At 39.7% G+C, this 22,850-nt stretch overlaps 1 protein-coding gene across 10 annotated transcripts in view; it reads right to left on the bottom strand.

The window, feature by feature from the left end:
* USP48 (ubiquitin specific peptidase 48) overlaps nucleotides 1-22,850 on the bottom strand; it is a 112,652-nt gene that overhangs the window by 37,856 nt on the left and 51,946 nt on the right. For 4 of the 10 annotated variants that reach the window (XM_086715959.1, XM_086715955.1, XM_086715951.1 and 1 more), the window contains exons 4-12: nucleotides 20,861-20,988; nucleotides 20,120-20,244; nucleotides 19,517-19,625; nucleotides 16,641-16,774; nucleotides 15,847-15,929; nucleotides 8,794-8,973; nucleotides 5,253-5,381; nucleotides 3,596-3,749; nucleotides 714-765 (exon numbers count right to left, since the gene is read on the bottom strand). In XM_086715959.1, coding sequence (XP_086572085.1) covers nucleotides 714-765; nucleotides 3,596-3,749; nucleotides 5,253-5,381; nucleotides 8,794-8,973; nucleotides 15,847-15,929; nucleotides 16,641-16,774; nucleotides 19,517-19,625; nucleotides 20,120-20,244; nucleotides 20,861-20,988 — 1,094 coding nt within the window. The remainder of the gene's footprint in view (nucleotides 1-713; nucleotides 766-3,595; nucleotides 3,750-5,252; nucleotides 5,382-8,793; nucleotides 8,974-15,846; nucleotides 15,930-16,640; nucleotides 16,775-19,516; nucleotides 19,626-20,119; nucleotides 20,245-20,860; nucleotides 20,989-22,850) is intronic. The other 6 variants (XM_086715952.1, XM_086715958.1, XM_086715957.1 and 3 more) reach the window with 6 other exon arrangements.

Here is a 22,850-nt window from a genome sequence, read left to right on the forward strand (position 1 = left end):
TATTTGATTTCCCCACCCCAGTCCGTATCATGAGCTATTTGTTATATAACATATATCAAGAAAGTAAGTTATTTTATACAAATTCCAGTATGAATTACACTAGAATTGAATTGTTCGCGACTTTGACGTTGCAAAAATTTAGACAAAACTGAACCACCTCAAAATGAGTTTTCATTTGGGAAAACAAGAGTCCCAGAGTTCCCTAAAAGTCAAAATTAAGGACAAAGGGCCAGCTTTGATTACTTACAAAGATCTCCAGTGAGTCCCAGCATAAAACATAGAAGAAAACATACAGAGATTGAATTTACGTATTTGTATCATGTACTACTTCTGATGAGATCTGAGGGATAGACAATTCAATGCAAAGCCCATTTTGACCAATTGTATACTTCTCTTAGAGTTAGTGACAAGTCTAGAAAACTACTTTCCATTTAAGTTCAGTGTGAAACACTTCAATTTTTACAAAAACAAAATTCAGCATGATCGCATCCCGTATTTGTTCTAAGACTGTACATCGTCAACTGAGAGCCTTCTGATGGATTGGTCAGCCCTAATGCAGCTGCAGAGAAAGAGCTCATGACTGCCAAGTTGAGACCAAGGTCTAATCCAAGTTCTGCCACCAAGAAACTGAACTTGAGCAAGTCACTTGAACTCTCTATGCTTCAGGTCTTTTATTTGTAAAATGAAGGTAATAATACCTGCCTTCTACCTACCTCACAGGGATGTTGTTGAATGTAAAAGATAAGATATGTGAAGCATTTTGAGCTTTTTGGAAGAAAAGAGATATAGAAAAGTTAATCATACATTCACACAATATATAAAGTGGAGACCTTAAGATTCAGTATAGGTAACATGGTTGTGACACTCTACAATATATAATGATACAGCTAATTAAATTCAAAATACTTCCCAATTTTATTTGGCATTTATCGAGTTTAATCTGCCAGGGACAGAGTACACCTGGTTATCTTCAGAATTTTACTAACATACATGATCTCTGTCCAAGAAAGCAAAATGAAACTCTTAGCATATCTAATCCTTTCTCAAATATAGTCACATAGATTAAAATTTTTACTAATCTGAAGACCATCAAAGGAGGGAAAACTGAACTGTGACACAGAGGAACATTCAAGAACCATTCACCAGGTGTTCTCATGTCCCCAGGTGCTGGGGAGGGAAGAGCAGACAATGCCCACCATTGCTAACTGCAAACAAACCGTAACGATCCCGACCCTCACAAGAAAACGAGTCCAGGAAGTACAGAAAACACCCTGTGCCAAGGGCCGGCTGCTGGAATTGAAAGCCCAGGGTGGCTGTATCCCGGACCCGTATGATAATGTGGCTCAAAGGCAATCTGCTTCAGACAAGATTTCCCAATCCCCTACTCAAATCCCACAGAAAACTTCCAAGTGAAGGTTATTGTTTTGGTTTTGAGCAGTTACATACGAATTAAAAGTAAGTCATGAAGATCAGAAAAATCACATCTGATTTTACAGTAAGAGGAGGAAGGGAGAGAGCAGAGAGCAGTTCTGGGGTTCTGATGGAATTCTGTATTATTAATTCTACTGATTTTCTAGATTCAGGGCACTAGTTTTAGTGTGCTGGAGGACCCATGGAAGGAAGAGGGGCTGTGGTTCACATAGGTCTGTCTTTCCATTCCCAATCTCGATTACTATGAAGAGCTGGATCAGTCTCTGCCAAGAGTTCCCAGACAATCAGGGACGAGCTCAAGTCTCAAGAGTTAAGGCAGATCTGCTTCTGGAGAGTTTTTACACTACTGATGTTTCTGTCCTAGAGAAAGACTCATGGCAGATTCCCTATGATTTGTGATCTAGCAAACCAGCTCAGCACTGTCTTCCGAAGGCATGGGTAATCAAGCACCGAAAAAGGAATGCGCACTCTAATCGCCAAGGTGGAAATACTGAACCGTCTATCATCTCACCACTTCACAAAACAGGAAAGCACTTGTGACAGTATTTACCAGAGAGAAATGTACATTTTGGTTAAAGTTATGTATAACTTTTTTTTTTTTTAAATGCCTGAATTTTGAACATAAGGAAATCCCTTGGGGGGGAATTATAGAAGTCTACAAAGACTGTGGCCTCAAAAATATTTGCAACACTTCACCTAGAGATACTTTACCATTATTTGCAGATACCTTATTTAAATTTCAATAAAAAGGACCAAAAGTGTCTGTGTTCCCGATGAGGCATATGTTTTAGGATAAATGACTCTTCTTTTATATAAATGTTCACAAACACAAGTAAGAGTTAGAAAATGCATAACAAAGACTAGGATTGGCAGCACAAAACCACATTCATCTGATTTTGGATTTTCAACACTTAACACGACACAGATATTCTACTATGTATGTTTACTGCAAATGGGAGGAAGATGTTCCTAACTGGTAAAAGTATTGATAACGGAGAGATATTCTAAGAACACAAGAGCAGTTTCTCAGAGACTGAAAACAGCCAGGAGATGCCCAAGTATGTGCTAACCAGACACATCCCGCCTTTGGACAATGCGGTTTTAAAAGAGAGGGACTTAACTGCATCTAACATAAAATGCAGTTTTGAACCATTCTCTTGTCCAGTGAATGAAGAAAACTAGGAATACAGTTCAAAAAATAGATTTCTAGGTCTCAACTCCTTTGAATAAATTTAGGTATTTGAATCATATTCATGTCCAAATCATTTTCAGTAACATCAGGGTCAGTCTCATTCTTTAGAATAATCCCAACCCTTGGGACAGTGAGACCAACGCATTACAAAAAAAAGTCAGAATCAAATAAAGATGTGGTTTAGAAAGAACTGTTCAGAGTCACTCTTACAGATTTAGCAATTTATATTCATCTTTTGTTTAAGAGAGTATACCAGTAATGGAAAAATAAGATATGAAAAAGACAAAACCACAAGTACAATTATACTTGAGTATTTATCTTCAAAACTTAGGATTAAATTGCCTCTCTTCTTTACATAGGAATTGGACATGGGGAAGTCTGCCTAGGAAACGTTAAAGACACATCGTTACCAATGGTACTGAAGGCTTAAAAAGTTGGGATTTTCTAAGGCACTAGGTAAACTTGAATAAACATACACAGTAAAGGGATGAGCTGGCTTGTGTGGGATAATTCTTAAGAAATTAAGGGTCAGCAGAAAGCTCTCCATTCTTAGCATAATATTTGATATTAAATTTCAAATTAGTATAATAGTATCATTAAAAATAGTATACAGACAAGACTGCCTGTTAGGACTGTCAGGGCAGTGAGTTGCTTCCATAACTCAATCAGATTTTTAAGAACAAATTAATATCTCACAAAATAGAAATGCCTGTAAGACTCATACATATGCAGAATGCTGACCTAAACCTTTTAATTTGTTAAGAGCTTCCCATTTTTAAAAGTACATGATAATGAAAACTATATGGAATGCTATGCATCAAATTATTGCTCGTTTACATAGTAATTTTATAGTGCTTAAGCTGGCGTTAGTGGGTTATAAGAAAGGGTAGGGGAAAGTTTGTTCATATACATTTGTGAACACGAAAGAAACAAGGCACATAATGGCAGCAGTGTTGTCCCAGAATATCTTACAGACCAGCTCCAGCAGGTAACCTTTGGTACAGCTCCTTAACCTCTTCGTGTTTTGCTTTTCCTTTATCCACACTTTGCTTACGCATCTCGGCCATTTCAATACACCACTCCTCAAACTTGGAATTATCCCGATCTACCAGCTCTTGAAGAAAGGCTATTCAAAAGAGAAAGACAAAAACTAATGTTTTCCTGTTTTCAAAGACACAGAACCATGCCAATCTCAAAATTACAGCAAATATCGGTTAGGATTCTAGCGGGAACTTCCTACTGCGGTCTCCCTTTCTGTAAGAGATCTATAACCTGCAGACAAGAGTAAAAATGGAAACAGCCACTTGAATGATACTAGGTAATTCCCAATCTGGTTCTCTATGATGTCACCAGACAACTGGAGCCATCAAATGGCTCACAAATACCACTTAAAAACAGATGATGCCACAGACCACAGTCCAGTAGTAGGTAAGATGACAATTTAAGACCGCCCTCAGGCCTGTAGCAACTCTTCCCCATTCCCCCACCCCTTCTTTATCAAGTAAACTCTAAGCCCATGCCCATGGTGAGGCTTCAACTCATGACCCTAAGATCAAGAGTTGCATACTCTACCAACCGAGCCAGCCGGGCACCTTGCTAAGTGGGTAAAACCCACTTGTATGCTTTACAAATTAAACCAAATGGTTCCTTAAATACATGTTTTCTTACCTACAGAATTTTAAAAATTGTTTGTGGTTTTCTTTGGGAGGGAAGGGGTCAGTGGAACAGTTCTGTTAAAAGTTCCTTTATTTTTTGGGTGCTTGGGTAGCTCAGTTAGGCCTCCGAGTCTTGATGTCGGCTCAGGTCACAATCCTGGGGTTCCTGAGACTGAGCCCCATGTTGGGCTCTGTGCTCAGGGCCTCCCTTGGATTCTTTCTCTGGCTCTCCCCGACTCGTGCAGGCTATCTCTCATTCTTGCTCTCTCAAACTTTTTTTTTAATGGTACCTTTATTTTAAAAAACTCACTACTTTATTTATTTATTTGTTTGTTTATTTATTAAGATTTTATTATGGATCTGAAGCGGGCTCTGTGCTGACAGCAGAAGCCCAACCCGGGGCTCGACCCACGACCCGAGATCATGACATGAGCCAAAGTTGGGCATTCAACCGACTGGGCCACCCAGGCACCCCAAAATTTTGTAATTTTTAAGTAATCTCTACACCCAACACGGGGCTCAAACCCACTACCCATGAGATCGAGTCACACACTCCACCAAATGAGCCAGATAGGCACCCCCAAAATTCACTACTTTAAAAGCAAATCTGTGATTATATTTACTTTCACCAACACTTACTATCTGCAATCAACCTATCTTAATAAATTAAAACAGGAAGTTTTTATTTTTGTAATTATCTTTAAATGTTTTATTTATTCTTGAGGGAGAGTGTGAGCGGGCGAGGGACAGAGAGGGTGGAACAGAAGATTTGAAGCGGGCTCTGTGCTGAGCACAGCAAGCCTGATGAGGGAGGGGCTCAAACTCACAAACCATGAGATCATGACCTAAGCTGAAGTCAGACGCTCAAACAACTGAGCCACCCAGATGCCGCTAAAGCAGTAAGTTCTTGTCACTGACCTTTGAGCACAGTATTCTAACATATTTGCCTTACGTAACCCTGGAAAACTGCTTACCTGGTACCTGAACAATTGTGTTGGGTTTTTCTTGAGTTTGTAGTCTATACACCAACATGTATGCATTTCGAGAGCAGTGAGTTCCTTTGCCACACTTGGGTTTACGTGTCTGGGACTTAGAAGGTTCTGCTGAGGTCGAGAAATAAAAGATAACTAAATTAGAATGCCTCTAGTATGTTCATCCTTTTGCAGGGGAGGGGAAGGAGGAGGGCCACAGAAAACAAATTTCTATAATACACATTCAAGATACTTTAACAGGGATCTGAAACATTAAAAGGCAATACAAATTCAGCATGCTCTTTAGATGCTTGAGTATTTAAACAAGCTTACTACCCTACCCCCTTTGCCTGCCATATTCCATTTCTATAAGATGGTAAGAAAGTACTATTTTTCAGGAAGAAAAACCTAGAACCAAATAAAAGGTACTACTGCTATGAGTTTATTTTAATGTCGATCTTAAATTACAAAAGTAAGTCCAGGGGCGCCTAGGTGGCTCAATCGGTAAAGAGTCTGACTCTTGATTTTGGCTTAGGTCATGATGGTGCAGTTAGTGAGATCGAGCCCGATGTCAGGCTCTGTGCTGACAGCGCAGAGCCTGCTTGGGATTCTCTCTCTCCCTCTCTCTCGGAATAAATAAGTAAACTTAAAAAGATTTTAAAAATCGGGGCGCCTGGGTGGCTCAGTCAGTTGGGCATCCGACTTCAGCTCAGGTCATGATCTCAGGGTTCGGGAGTTTGAGCCCTGCATTGGGCTTGCTGCTGTCAGTGTAGAGACAGCTTTGGATCCTCTGATCACACCCTCTCTCATCCCTCCCCCAATTTGCGCACTCGAGCTCTCTCCAAAATGAATATTCTTTGAAGGATTAAAAAAAAAAAATACAGTAAATCCAGATTATGACAGAGAACACACTGATGGTTCCCAGAGCAGAGGAGGGCAGGCAGCTGGGTGAAACAGATGATGGGGATTAGGGAGTACACTGGCAGATGAATTGTTGACTCACTATATGTTAAATGGAATTAAAATCAAAATTCAACAAGAAGTTATAAAAAAAAAAAATACGCAGATTTAATTGCCCAAAGAAATAAAATAGCATGTTCAAAATAGTGAAATGCTAATGAGCATAAAGATTAGCCACTAATCTCTACAAATTCAGTAGTATGGCATTCATTCCTAAGTGTTCTGCATGGCAAGTGGATCACATGAAAGTGATCTTCAGATTGGTGCCTAGGATCCAGGGGTAACCTTCCGGTGGTATGAGATCATGCTTACTTCTCAGGAAATCAATTACCAGATCTCCAATTCACTGTATACTTTTGTAGAACTGAGCTGCCTCAAAGCTGAGGTTCCACTGATAGCTCCTGCCTCTCCTTTCTCAGTCATCCCTCTCCCACTTTACAAAGGAAAGATATAACCTCACCCAGGGATTAAAAAAAAATTCTCAGCCATGTCATTAAAAGATGCGTTTACAATAAAATTTTGCTTTTTATTTGATTCAGGAGTATTCTATAACATACTCATATGGGATTGACCAATGTGGCGATATTTATAATTTAAAAGATAAAGCTGGATCCTGAGGCGGGGGGGGGGGGCAGGAGGGAGAAGGGGAAAGGGAGAAGGATATTGGGGGGAAAAAAGAAAAAGTTCAATCAAAAAGAACTTTATTTAGAGCTTTATGGTTAAAGAAATCTGAAGTATATTCCATTAGAATAAAATTCTGCAGGGTCAGGTGGAAATGATGGAAATACTAGTATGGGAGAAAGGGGGAGGGTTAAAAGTGTCCTGCTATAAACAAAGACCAATTCATATGTCTCTGAAATAGTGGGTATTGACTGTTAACTAATTTCATTTGGACGCTCTTAAAAGTGATGTTCCAGTTTCACTATGTCAGAAAATCACATTATTTGGAGCACTTAAAATTATGATGAAAATGTCGAGTTTTAAAACATGCAAGGAATGCAAATTCGTTCAATATTCCTATAGAGAATACAGGAACAAAAAGTTTGAAGATCACCATAACAGTAAATTAAAAACGTCAGGAGCATATACAGTAAAGAGGCAGTTGGGCACTTCTAACCAGAAAGTATTATGATTTAACATGTTCAATTCTTTGTAGAAGATGGGAATATAAAACAATTCATAAAAGTTCATAATAGAATACAGGTGAAAATGACTCGTGGAATTTAACAAACAAGGATTTTCTGTTTTTGATGAAAAGAAAACAACAGATGAAAGCTGTAACGAACATTGCATAGAGGCATTAAAACACTGGAATGGAGGGGCGCCTGGGTGGCTCAGTCGGTTAAGCACCTGACTGCGGTTCAGGTCATGATCTCACGGTTGTGGGGTTGGGCTCTGTGCTGACAGCTCAGAGGCTAGAGACTGCTCTGGATTCTGTATCTCCCCCTCTATCTCTCAAAAATAAACATTAGAAACAAACAAAAAAACACTGGAATGGAATCCTGATAGGCGTGGAGTCTCTTTCTCTTGAACTACTCTAAAATTTAGGGCTGCTTAGAAATAGTAGATAGGACAGCCTTACCAATGCTTTTATTCCTACAATTCTGACTAAAATGAAGACAAATCAAATAAACCTCAGTGAAGAACAGTCAAATAAAACCACGACACAATTATTCATAATTTAAAGCTACATCTCAGTTTTGTTCCCAGAAAGACTCTCACAATAAGAAAAATTATAAGCAAAGGTTAAGACCTTGAGTGTTACTAAGATGGGATGGGAGTAACATTGCTGAATATCTATAAACACCTGTTATTTAAAAACAGAAAATACCTCTCTCAATTACAAGAATATCGTTGCCACTTAAATATCTGCAGAAAGATCTACCCACATGCCTGGAAAGCCAACTCCAATGGCCATGCTCCTCCCTGACACCTTGGGCAAGTGGTTCTGATCCATGAAGAACTGTGGAGGAGGCACACACCCATTCCCATTCCTTTTCTCTTATTTAGACTCCCAAGTCCAAGCCTCATCCAAGAATGACAAACACGGCGACAGAGTAATGAAAAGTTCAGCCGAGATGGCTTCTACTGGAAAAACTGTGCACTTCGTTAGGGAAGGGATGGGTCTTCTGGCCCAAGAAAATGGACAGGATGACAGCTCCAGAGTAAGGTGCTATTCACAAAGCACTGTGAAGGCAGACCTCATCACTACAAAATCGCAAGCAGCTTGCTCCCCAGAGGCATTGCATCACACTCTGGGGATGGCGTAAGATACTTAACAGGGAGGAGTAGGCACTGTTCTCAGAGCAAAGGTCCCCTGCTAGAGGTATTTCTCCAACATGCATCTCCCGACACAAAGAAAAACATCATGGAAACCATCTCTGGAGGAAAATCTTTTTTTTTTTTTTTTTTTTTTAATTCAGGCATTGCTAACAAAAGATGTTCAGAGATTTTATGTGTGTTTAAGACATGCAAATACCCTTAATAACCCATACCAATATTGGGCCATAAAAATTTATCAAAATATTTCCAGTAAAAAAAAAATTTATATTTTAAAAGGGCACTCACAACTTAAAGGTTTTACCTAGATCTTCCTCAATCCCTAGTTGTAATTTCTTCCCCTCCATCTTTTCTATGTCTTCGTCATTAAACTTATACCATTCACCGGACTGTGGATCTTTCACATGGGCAATGTAGTGGCCAGAATAAGCACTCACTCCTCTGTGTATAAGGACTGCACTCAGTTCATACACATAGGACCCACCTGGAGAAAGAGAAAGGGAGAAAGTAAAAAACGTTTTGGAGAACAATATTCCTTCTTATATCCTGAGCCTTAACTGTAATGATTAAAATTGTTTTCCTATCTGATAGAATTCAAAACATGTCATTTTTTTTTTTTTTTTTTTTACAAAAAATTTAGTTTTACAAAGTAATATAGCAGATGCTATCTTAAGCACCTGACTGTACTGACTCTCCATTTCCCTTGCAAAATATATAGATGGAAAGCTATCGCACTCTGGGCACCCACGTCAGGGTTACAAAGCTATTCTGTAGTACACTTTGCTATTCCGCATGAATTGGCTCACCTATATACTTACCAAGAATCAGGTGATCATATTCTTCTCACAAATTACTTATACAAACTAATGAGATGGGAGTGTGAAATTAAAAAAATTTTTTTTCAAGAAGAAAAATGTTTTAGAAAAAATTAGAGAGAAGCCATTAAGAAAAACTGCTGTCAAAACAGGCATAGGCCAAGATAACTGGGAACAGGAGAGAAAACATTAAAATTTAGAATGAGGTGGGGCACCTGGGTGGCTCAGTCGGTTGAGCGGCTGACTTCGGCTCAGGCCATGATCTCACAGTTCACGGGTTCAAGCCCCACGTCGGGCTCTGTGCTGACAGCTCAGAGCCTGGAGGCTACTTTAGAATCTCACTCTCTCTTTCTCTCCCCCTGCCACCACCCACCCCCCCGTCTCTCACAAATTAATAAACGTTAAAAAATTAAATTAAAAATCTAGAATGAGGGGCATGTGGCTATCACAGTCAGAAGAGTGTGCGACTCTCAATCGAAGTTCTGAATCTGAACCCCATGTTGAGTGCAGAGATGACTTAAATAAATAAAACTTCAAATAAATAAAAATACAGAATGATTCTGTACTGAGGTTTCTTCAGAAGTATTTTTAAATTCCTATTTCACTTTAAAGAAAACCAATAAATAAACAAAAGCATATTATGCACATGGTTTATGCAAGAGAAGGCCTTACCCATTTATCCAAATATCGGCAAATGAACATTGCCATTTTCAGATACAATATTCTAAAGCTTTTTTTAAAGAAAATCTTTTAAACCAATCATGGGGAGAAATACATATGTACCGGAAAAAAAAATCACTTCTATCTATTAAAAATTAGAAAACAAAAAACTAATTAGCAACTCCATAATACAGACAGAACCACTGCTGACACTGAGACCTGTAGTTTTTTCTAACAAATATATCATTAACATCTTTCTATATCATTAAACATCCTAAAACTTATTGTAGTGGCACCTGGGTATCTCAGTCGGGTAAGCGTTCTTGACGCTTGATTTCAGCTCAGGTCATCTCAGGGTTTCGTGAGTTCTGCATGGAGCCTGCTTAGGACTCTCCCTCTCTCCCTCGCTCTCTGCCCCTCCCCTGCTCGTGCTCCTGTCTCTCTCAAAATAAGTAAACATTAAAAAAAATCAGATATGATAAAGAACCAAACTGAACTTCTAGAAATGAAAATTATAATAACTCAAAGTCAAAACTCTACAGAAAGGCTTAACGGTAGATTAGGTTCACCTGAACAGAGAATCAGTAAAGTAGAAGGTGGGGCTAAAGAAATTCTGGAACACACAGACAAAGAATGGAAGAGTCAGGGAACACCTTAACAAACACCTATTGGGATTCGAGGGGAGAAGAAAGAGTGGGGATGAGACATTTTAAGACACGATGGTTGAGGAATTGTTTGATACCTTTTGCAGGGAGGATACTTAGAATCTAGCCCAACAGGTCACAGTGACACTGCAAAATGCCCAAACCAAAGATAAACCTCTTAACAATGACAAAACAGGCCCCAACCCCTCACCGGCAACACAAGCACTGCGACAAGAGGTCTCTCATGTACTGCGTGAACATAACGGCCCACGTTAGGGAAAATAAATGTCACAAGAACAAAATACAGACAATTTTCAGACAATGATATGTGAAAACAATTTGCCGTCAACAGAACCTTTCAAAAGGAATTTTATAAGCTCTATTCCATATTAAAAAAAAAAAAGCCACTGCAGATGGGAGGTCTAGAATGCAGAAGGGAATGAATGATAAACCAAAGACGGTGGTAAACAAAACACCAACAGTCCTACACACAGTAAGGCAGCCTTTGAGTTTTTTAAAAAGCAGAACTAAAATACATACAGAAAACAGGAGCCTCTGGGTGGGTGAGGTGGTTAAGGGTCTGACTCTTGGTTTCAGCTCAGGTCATGATCTCACATTTCATAAGTTTGAGCCCCGCACTGGGTTCCAGGCTAACAATGTGGAGTCTGCTTGGGATTCTCTCTCTCCTGCTCTCTCTGTCCTTTTCCTGTTCATGCTTGCTCTCTCTCTCTCTCTCAAAATAAATAAATAAATAAACAAACTTTGAAAAATTACTAAAAAAAAAAACACATACAAGAAATAAGCAATTTAAGAGAGGATCGACTTCTTAGTGGTTTAAGGTCCTTGTAATGTGTTTTTGGTTTTTGTTATTTTTATTTAAGTAATCCTAAGATCAACAGTTACATTCTTCCAACTGAGCCAGCCAGGCACCCCAAGGTACTTGTACTGATTACAGAGGTAAAGACACTATGTCCAGAGTTAAGTGCACGTTATTTTCTGTGTTAACTAATGGAAGTAGAGAATAGTGTTATCAGTCAGACAGCTCAGGCTTATCTACCTGGTGTGCTGGTCCACACTCCATATTTTAGGGCTTACTTGGATTCCCCCACCTACTGTTCTTTCTACCACACTGCCCTCTCCCATTACTTCATGGTAAAAGTGAACCAGAAAAAGCCTCTCCATCTCCCCAACCTCAGGAAACCATAAAGTAAACCCATTACCCCTGAGGAGAGCAAGAGAAAGAGAACGTGGGGTGGGAAGGGAATGTCATGGTGTTAGTCTGGCCTTCGTATCAGGTTCTTACAGCTTGGGTGAACAAGGGGACCTCAGCATTGAACTCCGGTTGTGCTGGTACCTAACTAGCAGGGATCCCAGATGCCTGGCAGAAAGAAGTAAGGTCTCACTGGAGGATGTGGTGTCATGCCAGCCCTAAGGGAATCCCCACAGATTTTCCATGTGCAATAACCAGCATGCAATCAAAAATAACCGAGTACAAAAGAAACATGACAACAACACAAGAACCTACCGATACCCCCAAAATAAGCCTGCACGACATTCTAAGAGTCAGTCATGGACTATAAAAGTAGGCTATGTTTCAAGAAATGAGAAGCTTTAAAACATATTCAAGTAAAGGGGAGCCATAAAACGTGGTACAGAATTGAACCAGAGGAAAGATCAGTACTTAAGGGTAAGTGGGGGGGGGGGGGGGGGGGGGATAAGGGTAAGTGGACCCATGCAGTTAAAAGACCCAGATTGGGGGGGGCGCCTGGGTGGTTCAGTCGGTTGGGCATCTGACTTCGGCTCAGGTCATGATCTTACACTCCTTGAGTTTAAACCCTGCATTGGGCTCTGCCTTGACAGCTCAGAGCCTGGAGCCTGCTTCAGATTCTGTGTCTCCCTCTCTCTCTGCCCCTCCCCCGCTTGCACTGTGTGTGTCTCTCTCTCTCAAAAATAAAATAAAAACATTAAAAAAAAATTTTTTTTTTTTTTTTAAGATCCAGATTGGTGGGGCGCCTGGGTGGCACAGTCGGTTAAGCGTCCGACTTCAGCCAGGTCACGATCTCGCGGTCCGTGAGTTCGAGCCCCGCGTCAGGCTCTGGGTTGATGGCTCAGAGCCTGGAGCCTGTTTCCGATTCTGTGTCTCCCTCTCTCTCTGCCCCTTCCCCGTTCATGCTCTGTCTCTCTTTGTCCCAAAAATAAATAAACGTTGAAAAAAAAAAAAATTAAAAAAGAAAAAGATCCAGATTGGGATTCCGTTTTTTCGTATAAACTTGCAATTCCCCAAATTAAAAGGGTTGAGATGCAGACAGACACACAGCTATGACAGTGTTTTTCTCCAGCCACCTTCAACCACAGCCCAGATAAAGGAGCCAGGGAGGCAGGCAGTGCAAGATTTCATCATGGGTTGGGTTTCACCTGGCAATATCCCAGGAGGAAAAAGGTAAACTAAAGCCTAATGTTCAGGGATGCAAACTTACATTGTGAAACACTAAGCAAAATAAAAATAAAAAATAGGGGTGCTTGGGGTGCTCAGTCAGTTAAGCATCTGTCTTGTGATCCGGGCACAGGTCATAAGCTCACGGTTCATGATACTGAGCCCGGCGTCAGGCCAGAGCTCGCTTGGGATTCTCTCTCACTTCCGTGCATGCATGCTCTCTCCCCAAATAAACAAACATCTAAACAATTAAAAATAAAAAAATAAATGAAGCACCATAAAAGCCAGATCAGTGCCTATGATTTGAGAGGAGAGAAGGGGGTGTTATCGGGAGGGGCAACAAAAACGACTCTAGAGTACTGGGAAGCTTTATCTCTTGGCCTGGATGTTGCTCGTGCAGATGTCCACTTTGTGACAATTCTTCAAGCCAAACGTATATTTTGGACTTTTATGAATGTGTTATATTTTATTCTAAAAAGGTAGGAAAGTCAATAGAGTGACGTGTATGGTGCACACAACAGCAGGACAAGGGAGGGTGTGCCCCTCAGGATGGCTGAGGGAGAGAAGTGGGAGAGATTGCCTCTAATAGGAGTTCCACATAGTATTCCCTAAATTAAATCATCATGGTACACCATACAAGTAGAAGCAGGAACTATGACTGTGTGACCGAGAGACAACAACACAAAAATTTTCATCTCACATTACCGTTGTCAGCCTGAATTTATACTTACCAATTCATTGCTCTCAACAGCTTCAGAATTCTGGTAGTTGTGGACAGCCAGTGGAATCTGTTCTTTAATGGGCACCTTTATTACTGGACCTCAAGTCTGTCTTTGTGTTTTGCTAACTGTACTAGTTTACTTAAAATGTTTACTTATTTTTGAGAAGAGAGAGTGTGAGCCAGGAGAGGCAGAGAGAGGGGGACAGAGGATCCGAAGCAGGCTCCGCACTGACAGCAGAGAGCCTGACGTAGAGCTCAAACCCACGAACCGTGAGACCATGACCTGAGCCGAAGTTGGTCACTCAACAGACTGAGCCCCCCCAGGTGCCCAGCTAACTGTATTGAAATGTAACTGGTTTCTTCTGAAATTCTATGAATTTTATTCAGCCCCCAGACCCTCAAGGTGGTCTACAGGTATGTTAAAATCTCTAAGAAACATGGCAAAAGTTCAGTTAGAGAGTCAAGGGCTAAAGGTTCAAGGAATGGAGACCCCTTGGTTTACAGATCTCTGCAGATCTGTGGGCCCACTATTTAAGGAAACAAGGGAATTCTCCTCTTAAAAAGACCATCTTTCAGATCTACTTTTTCAGCTTCATATGGATAGGTATGCATAGACACATATAAATAATACAGGAAAACAAATACTGGTGATATAGTTATAGAATTGCAGGTAGTTTTTATTCTTTATGCCTTCTAAATTTTCCAAATTACCAAGAATGAACCCAACCCTGTGCAATTTTAACAAAAATTAATGTTTTCAGTATTTAGAAGGTTGTGTGTTTGTACAGCAAATAGCACAAGAGCCTGTGAAAGACAAGGTCTATGGCTACAAACTACTGGATTAATTTTACTAGTCTTAGCTAACAATTCTAAAATAAGAAAATTTTTATTCTTCTATTTAAATACTAAGAGATTATTTAGTCAATGCACACACTAAATTTAAATATTTCTACAGAGTTTTTGACACGTCAAGTCTATTTCATAATCATCTTGTGTTCCTTACAGTACAAATTAGACAAATACATAATGTATTAGTAACATTAGTAAGAAAAACTATCAAAATCATACAGTGGAGACAAGGAAAGTGCTAATTTTACATCGAAGTTTCTGGACTCGGAGAAACCACCAGGCTATCAGACATCTCTAATTTTAAACAACTACCTGGAACAAAGGAGGCAGGAAGCAAACCACTAACCAAAGTGGACTACAGTTAAGTTACTCATTCAGCCAAATATAAAAGTAACAAAGTCCAGGTGCAAAGTCTGCAGCTGTTTTCTTCCTGCACCAACGTGCGAATTTCAAACCGGCAACAGTGACAGAGCATCACACATTTTAAAGTTTAAGTATTTAATACATCATTCCCCAACCTATCCAATTGTTTTTTTCCAAAGGTTTTATTTTATGGCTTGTTTCTATTGTAAGCTGCCTCCAGAAGCTTTTTATGGAAAGAGAAAGAGTTTATGGTATTAATTTCTTTATTAAAAATTTAATGGACAGGAAGATCGATCTGAGAAGTGCAACAGTCCTTCCGGTCAGGTCAGGGCAAGAGGGACAAAAGGGCAAGAAGTCTTCTTCTATCAATAATCACCCTGTATGTAAGGTGAAGACCACCAAAACAAAAGGGTAGGAAACTGTTTGGCATACCATCATAGAACTCATCACTGATATGAATTAGAGCATACATATTGAAATTACGCCACCTAAAGTTTTTGATGAAAAGTTAAAAAAATGAAACACGAATGGAGGCAGCTCAGAGAGACTTCACTTTATGAGGAATTACAGATACAGTTCTGACACTAAGGGACCACTTTGTGGGTTCAGACAGTAAAACACCTTCTCATGTTTTCATTCTTTTGTACACTTAATTATGTAGATCTTGACGAACCATCTAATCTTTGCTGTGTACTTACGGAAAAATGGAAGTAACACATCTCGGCTTGCCTAAAAAGCCTTTGTTCCCAGACAGACGTTAACGTTAGCAAATAAAATTTAGTAATAAACTGCTGTTCTGTATTCATCACAAGCAGATCACAAGTTACATTCTCTGAGCATTAAAATTATCACTGCTCGGTAAAAATATTACCTTTATGTTCCACATAAGGCTCCATATCCAAAATTTCTGAGAAGCCAATGTAGGTATTCAGCTTTTTCTTATGTCCAGTTTGCCTAACCAAGAGGAAAGCTAATTATATTTATATTTAAAACAATCATAAAACAATGTATAAGCTCTATCACCTATTTTAATAAAAAACGCATTGGTAGGTAGGTAGGCTTCATTTAGCAATCTTGCTCAAAAACCTGTACGATTAGAAGTCAACATAATGCTGTCTTGTAATCGGTGTAAAATAATAGGTTGAAATTATGAATTTAAAGTGGCGATTCTAAACTTATTTCCAGAAGTTTTAATTTAATCACAACAGAGCCACCGAAACTCCTGCACAGAAGTAACGTGCATACGCAAACACTGCCTTTATTTTAATTATAAAATCAAAGATATATTCCCACGGGGGCTGGAGCACCGTTAACTATAAATTTACTCTACTTCTTATACAGAAATACAGGAACAGCAAGATAATTCACTCCTTACCTAAATGTTTGTTTTCCTTTTCTAGTTTTTAATAATTAATAATAGAATAAAAAATAAGGACTCCCTACCTTTCTACTAGCTTTAACTCATATATGTCTGGCTTACTTAAGAATTTTGTGATCAAACCATGAATTATTTGCAAGTCAAAAGGACAGGACCCACCTACAACTTTCACCCCCAAATCTAGAGTTTCAAATTGTAAGCATTGTATTACCTTTTCTGTCTATGGTAAAATCTGTCCCCATCAGTCCACAATGAGCAACCAACACTGCTACTCTGCACATGCTTACCTGTCAAAGACAAAGCGCATCAGCTGTAAGTTCAGGGTGCAGGGAAGGCTGAGGAGTCTGATCTTCCTTGTTGCATTCTGTTTACTTTGACAGTTTTCACAGAAGTATCGATTGTCTCCTTCTAATTTTTCTTCCTGCTCAGAAATAAGACATATTAGTTAAAAAAAAAAAAAAAAAAGTAGAGGTGGAAAGGTTTTTTTAAAAACTGATCAAATCTCTGATGGAAAGCATAATTTCATGTTCATTAACAGTCCTCCCCCCATCCCAAGCTGTTGAAGGTCAAGCTACTACAAGTAACAAAAAAGGACACCTACAATAAAAGGTACTACTTGGCAGGAATATTATTTACTTGCACACAACAATTTAAAATTGATGTGCCTCTTTCCAAAATGTATGATTTTTAAAAAATTTTTTAACGTTCATTTATTTTTGAGAGAGAAAGAAAGAGGGAGGGAGGGGCAGAGAGAAAGGGAGACACAGAATCTGAAGCAGACTCCAGGCACAGAGCTCGATGCAGGGCTCAAACCCCAAAACTGCGAGATCATGACCTGGGCCAAACCCAAGATGCCTAACCCACTGAGCCTCCCAGGTGCCCCCAAGGAAGTAGGTTCTAAGTTAAAAAAAATCCTATGTACTTTGACACAACAAAATTAATTTAATAAGAGTGGGAAATGGGTGGGAATTACATATGGGCATCAGAATACACACACACACACACACACACACACACACACAATTAAAATTACTGAACCACACTGATGACATTAAGCTAAAAGAATAATGCAGGAAATTCAGTGTTCTAGCTAATGCTGGTTTCTTTTTAAATTGTTCCCGCATGTCCTCATAACTCACTGTCCAGTGCCCCTCCTCAGCATCCTTGGCCAGCTGCACCTACCTCCCTGATCCCCTATGTCTGAATGTCCTCATCTCTCTCTCTCAACCCCTTGTTAATTTTATCCAGCCCCCAAAGCCCTCCCCTGAACATACCCCAAAGCAAACTCCCAATTCCTCTCCCAAGCCTAGTCCTCCCACAGCCCTTGTCATAGCAGTTCTGGCAGCTCCATGCTTCCTGGCACTCAGGCCAAAACCTTAGTCATCTTTGACTCCTCTCTTCTCCATATCCAGTCTGCAACTGTAGTAGCTCTACTTTGAAAATACACTGAAAATCCAAATACTATTTCTCACCTCTTCAGCTAACCCTCGGTCAAAGCCACCATCAACTCTTTCTGTCTCCCCGGCCCCACCTTCAGCCAATTCTCAAGACAGCACCCAGAGTTAAGGATTCAAACACATCAGGACTCTCCTATGACTAGCACCCCCTGGTGGCATCTCAGTGCACTCACAGTAAAAGTCCAAGCCTCTGGCAAAGGCGTATCCTAGGTGATGCTTAGTTATCTCCACAACTTCCAACTTTCTCCCCTTGCTCATCCACTTCCGGCACACTGACCTGCTGTTCCTCAAACCACCAGGCACATTCTACACCTCCTTCTTTCCTACATGGCTCCTTCCTTCACGTTCCATCATTTTATTTAGAACTGCAACCAACCTACCCTCCCCTTCCTACCACATTCTCCATCCCTCTTCCCTGATTTATTCTTCACCACAATACCTATTATAGTTGACACACTATATATTATACTTATCCTTATTTTATTGTCCTTCTCTGGTCCCAAAACCACTACATTATAAGGCAAAACTCTGTTGTCTCTTTTGCTCACTATGGTTATCCCCAACTGCTGAAAACTGTGTGTGAAAGCAGTAATCGCTCGATCAATATTTAGCTGAATGGATTCAATAAATGAGTGTTTGAAGCAGGCTAACAGTTGTGCTAAAAAGGAGGAAAGGCACAAAAATGTTTTAAGATGTGAAGCTGTATGATTAGCTCATCTACTATGTTAAGCGCTTGTTCCCACTTGGTAACAAAGGGATTCCTCTTAGCAGCTTTTTCAACTCTGAGCAAAAGAGAACCACTTCCATTTTCCCACATAAATCAAACCATACAGAAAGGAGAGAGATACGCAGTGGAGGGATTTAAGAATGACCACAGTGATTTTATTTTATTTATTTATTTTTTTCAACGTTTATTTATTTTTGGGACAGAGAGAGACAGAGCATGAACGGGGGAGGGGCAGAGAGAGAGGGAGACACAGACTCCGAAACAGGCTCCAGGCTCTGAGCCATCAGCCGAGAGCCTGACGCGGGGTTCGAACTCACGGACCGCGAGATCGTGACCTGGCTGAAGTCGGACGCTTAACCGACTGCGCCACCCAGGCGCCCCAGACCACAGTGATTTTAAAAAGAAAACTGTATTCCACACATTGTAGTTCTCATTAAATGAAAGGACAAACTAACCTGGTAGTAACAGAGCTTAGATTCCCTTAAAACACTCTACCACTCTGAAACATACAAGTTTTTACACATAACTTTACATGTAAAATAACCTGAAAATATCCAAAAATTATTTTAATACACAATCTGCTTTGACACCTTAAAATTTACAAAGTTTCAGGGCAGCTGAGTGGCTCGGTTGGCTAAGCATCCGACTTGGGCTCAGGTCACGATCTTGCGGTTTGTGGGTTCAAGCCCTGCCTTGTGTTCCATCTGTACGGAGCGGAGCGCCTGCTTACGATTCTCTCTCTCCCTCTCCAACACCCCCCACCCTGCCCCCCCACCCTGTGCCTCTCCCCCGCTCAGGCTCTCATATCTCTGAGGATAAACTTAAAAAAATTGAAATAAAAATTCATAAAGTTTCTTATAGATTATGACATAAACAGACACCTCATATGTGGAAAAGTCTGAAGTAATGAATTTAGCCATTAAATTTTTAAAAATTCAGAATAATATTTAACTGTTAATGAGCAGAAACAACTATATACCTTCAAAAATTCCGAGATACAATCTGTTAACTGTTTATGGCCTTGGATATTTAACTCCAGTTCATAAAACTTTGATAAAAGCTTAGACTCTCTGCCACACTGGTTGCAACTATAATAAAACAGAGTGAAAGTTAAGATCAGAGTTGAAAACAATAAAGTTCCATTGTATTACATTCTAGAACCATGGAGAGAAGCATTTACCACCTTATTACCTTGGTTCTCTTTCACAGAAATTATTCACACTGTATGTTAAAAATAAAAACAGAAAGTGATTGGTGAAGCATGTATTTTACGCTTAGGAAAAATTTTCAGAGGCATTTTGCATTTACTCTTAAGAGTTCTCCACTCTTAAGAGTGGCTCCAATCTTACTCTTTCAACTCACACCACAGCCACAAAGTCCGTGGCAAGAGCTCGACCACACGTAGGTCTCAACACCTGAATGAGTCCAACTGCATTTACCAAGTCAGTTGCTTTCATGTTCCCCCTGGAAATCCCGCGATAACCCACGAAGGCTATAACTTGGAACTTAACTGAAAATCACATCACATACGAGCAACTGTCTTAGAATAAAATGTACCCTAGGAAAGATGAAACACACTTACACAGTTACATAAGCATATTCTCCACAGAATTGCTGCTGGACAATGTTCCGCACATCTGGATTCTTTTGTTTAGACAAAGTATCTTCCAAAAGAGACATAAATAGCTTTGAAAATTCTTGGGCATCCTACAACACAAGTTTGGGTTAATTTAAAAAATAAAAACAAAGAAAAAAGAAAAAGAAACAGAAAATGAAAACGAAAGAAAAATCATTATCTTGATTTTCAATTTCTGATACAAACAGCAACAAGTGAAATGTTCCAGAAACTACCTCTATTTTTGAAGTTAGCATTTTCAACTAAGGACTAGAGCTATGTTGAATCAATTTGTACCCATGCATGAATTTTCAGAAATGAGATCAAGGAAAATGTGTAATATGCAGGACAGCTAATAAATGCTGAAATTCCAAATAGGAAAAAAAAAAACAACAACTTAATTTCTAAAAAGGATTTCACTTCATTTCCCCCTACAAACATTCTAAAGAACACCTGGGTACCTTTTCATATTAAAAAAAAATTTAAGGTTCTTTGTTATTTTCTGGGAGTGGGATTGGGGAACTTGTTAGGAAGCAGTCTTTTTCTTCCCACCTTCCATCTTACTCAATGGTTGAAAATTTTGGATTAATATATATTTATTATAAAGAAAATTTATTTTTGCCATTCTTCTAAAAAAACCAACATAAATAAAAAATAAAAAGATATCATATTGTTTCACTTAATAAAAAAACATTTAAAGGTCCTTACCTGCTGTTGTCCTGTGTCCAAGCCCAAGGCTTTAACAAATCCCGATGGATCGATGTATCGCCTGTTACTGTTTTGCAACAAGGCAAACAAGTACTGGAGATGCTCACAAATTGTCTGAGGTTCATAATCTATTAAAAAAACATGTCTGTCTTTTAAAAACTACTCCTTTCCTTTTTTAAAATATGTACTTCTTCACATGAGAATGTGATCAAACACCCTTATATCCAAAGTATATTAGTTTTTTATTACAGTTTTACAACTTTAACAGAAACAATTGTTCTGGAAGTAATGAGGTAGCCACAGCTATCCATATACAGCCCCCAAAGGCAAGGATTGTATGTGCATTATGACAACAGCATTCATGACTATAGTTTTCCAAACTGTCAAATCACACTGAAATGTTCATTCCAGTAATAAAAACCATGGACTATATTCACCGTTCGCATAAGATGGCCAAACACTTTACTGTAATCTCATTAATGTTTATTTACCATAGATGAAGCACGTGACAAGATTCAAACTTGAATGAATGACATAGTATTTAAAAATCTTACAATTTTAGAGTTGCTAGGTTTTGTCAAAGATGTTTTTTCATTTTGTTTGAAAGAAAGAGGGGGGTGGGGAGGAGCAGAGAGAGACACACACACAGAATCCAAAGCAGGGTCGAGGCTCCAGGCTCTGAGCTGTTGGTACAGAGCCAGACATGGGGCTTGAACCCACAGAACTGTGAGATCACGAACTGAGAAGAAGTCGGATGCTGCGTAGAAGTCGGACTGACACTCAAGCACCCCTAGAGTTGCTAGTTTTAATGAATCTGGGGAAGGTATGTAAATAGGACACAAGAGCCCCGAAAGACGGGAGTATGATCTTGGGTGCCAGTCGCCACCCTTCTTTGCCTCCTCTGTGATAACACAGATGAGCCTGGCAAACAACTCTCCTTCACCAGCCTGCACAAGGTCTTGTCAGCAGAAGGTACTGGAGGGTTCAGTTGCCCCTGACCCACCTGTGCCTCAGTTGGTTAAGCATCCGACCAGCCTCCTGCAGCCAAACCAGCACCAAATGGCTTCCAACAGCTTCCCCCGGTGTCTCCTCTGGTGTGTCGCAGGGGGCTGCCTCTAGTGAGGGACTTCCTCTTGAACAACCCCTTGGGCACCCTCTCAGGTGACTTAGCAGGGGTTTCTGAGGCCCAGGACCTCCCTGTGGTCAGTTTCAAGCAGGGGTTCCCACTGAAGCAGCAGCTCAGCACCTTCTCAGGCACCTAGTGAGCGTGCGCAGGGAGTTGTCCAGAGGTCCAGATTTCGGACCTGAGCAGTGGGGGGTGAGACCCTCCCTAGGTGTTCTCTTTTGCCCTGGGAGTAGTGGCTGCTCTGTGTATCTGCTATTCTTATATTTTTTAAGTCCTCTTTAATTCTTACCAACCAATTCCCCCATTACTCTAATTTCCTGTTACTAATTCCCTATTCTTGGGGTGCATTTCATAACATATAGAATTGTCAAATCACTACACTGCACACCTGAAACTAAAATGTCGACTATTAAAAAATCCCTTCCAAAAAACCCTTCCAGTAAAATATGTTTTGAAAATTAAAAAATTAAGTCTATCTTGTATAATAATAATAATTCGGGGTGCCCGGCTGGCTCAGTCAGTAGACTGTGCAACTCTTGATCTTGGGGTTCAAGCCCCACGTTGGGTGCAGAGATTACATAAAATAAAAATCATAAAAATTATATATATAACAATAATTCCTTATTCTTTCCCTATTCAAATTATTGTGTACTTTCTTTTATTTTGGACTCTGAATAATTTATCTCTTTACTACCACTTGTGACTCTCAGGAAGTCAATGTTTCATTTGTAAAACAAAGATAAAAATCTCACTTCCTGGGGTGCCTGGGGTGCAAATGCTTTGAAGGCTGTTAAAAGTTGTGTGTATACTCCAACTCTCCTATTTTATAGGTTAGGTACTCCATCTGTATAACTCCATAAATAA

The sequence above is a fragment of the Puma concolor genome, chromosome C1 (assembly GCF_028749965.1).
Source record: "Puma concolor isolate L17-30 chromosome C1, mPumCon1.1.hap2, whole genome shotgun sequence".
NCBI lineage: Eukaryota > Metazoa > Chordata > Mammalia > Carnivora > Felidae > Puma > Puma concolor.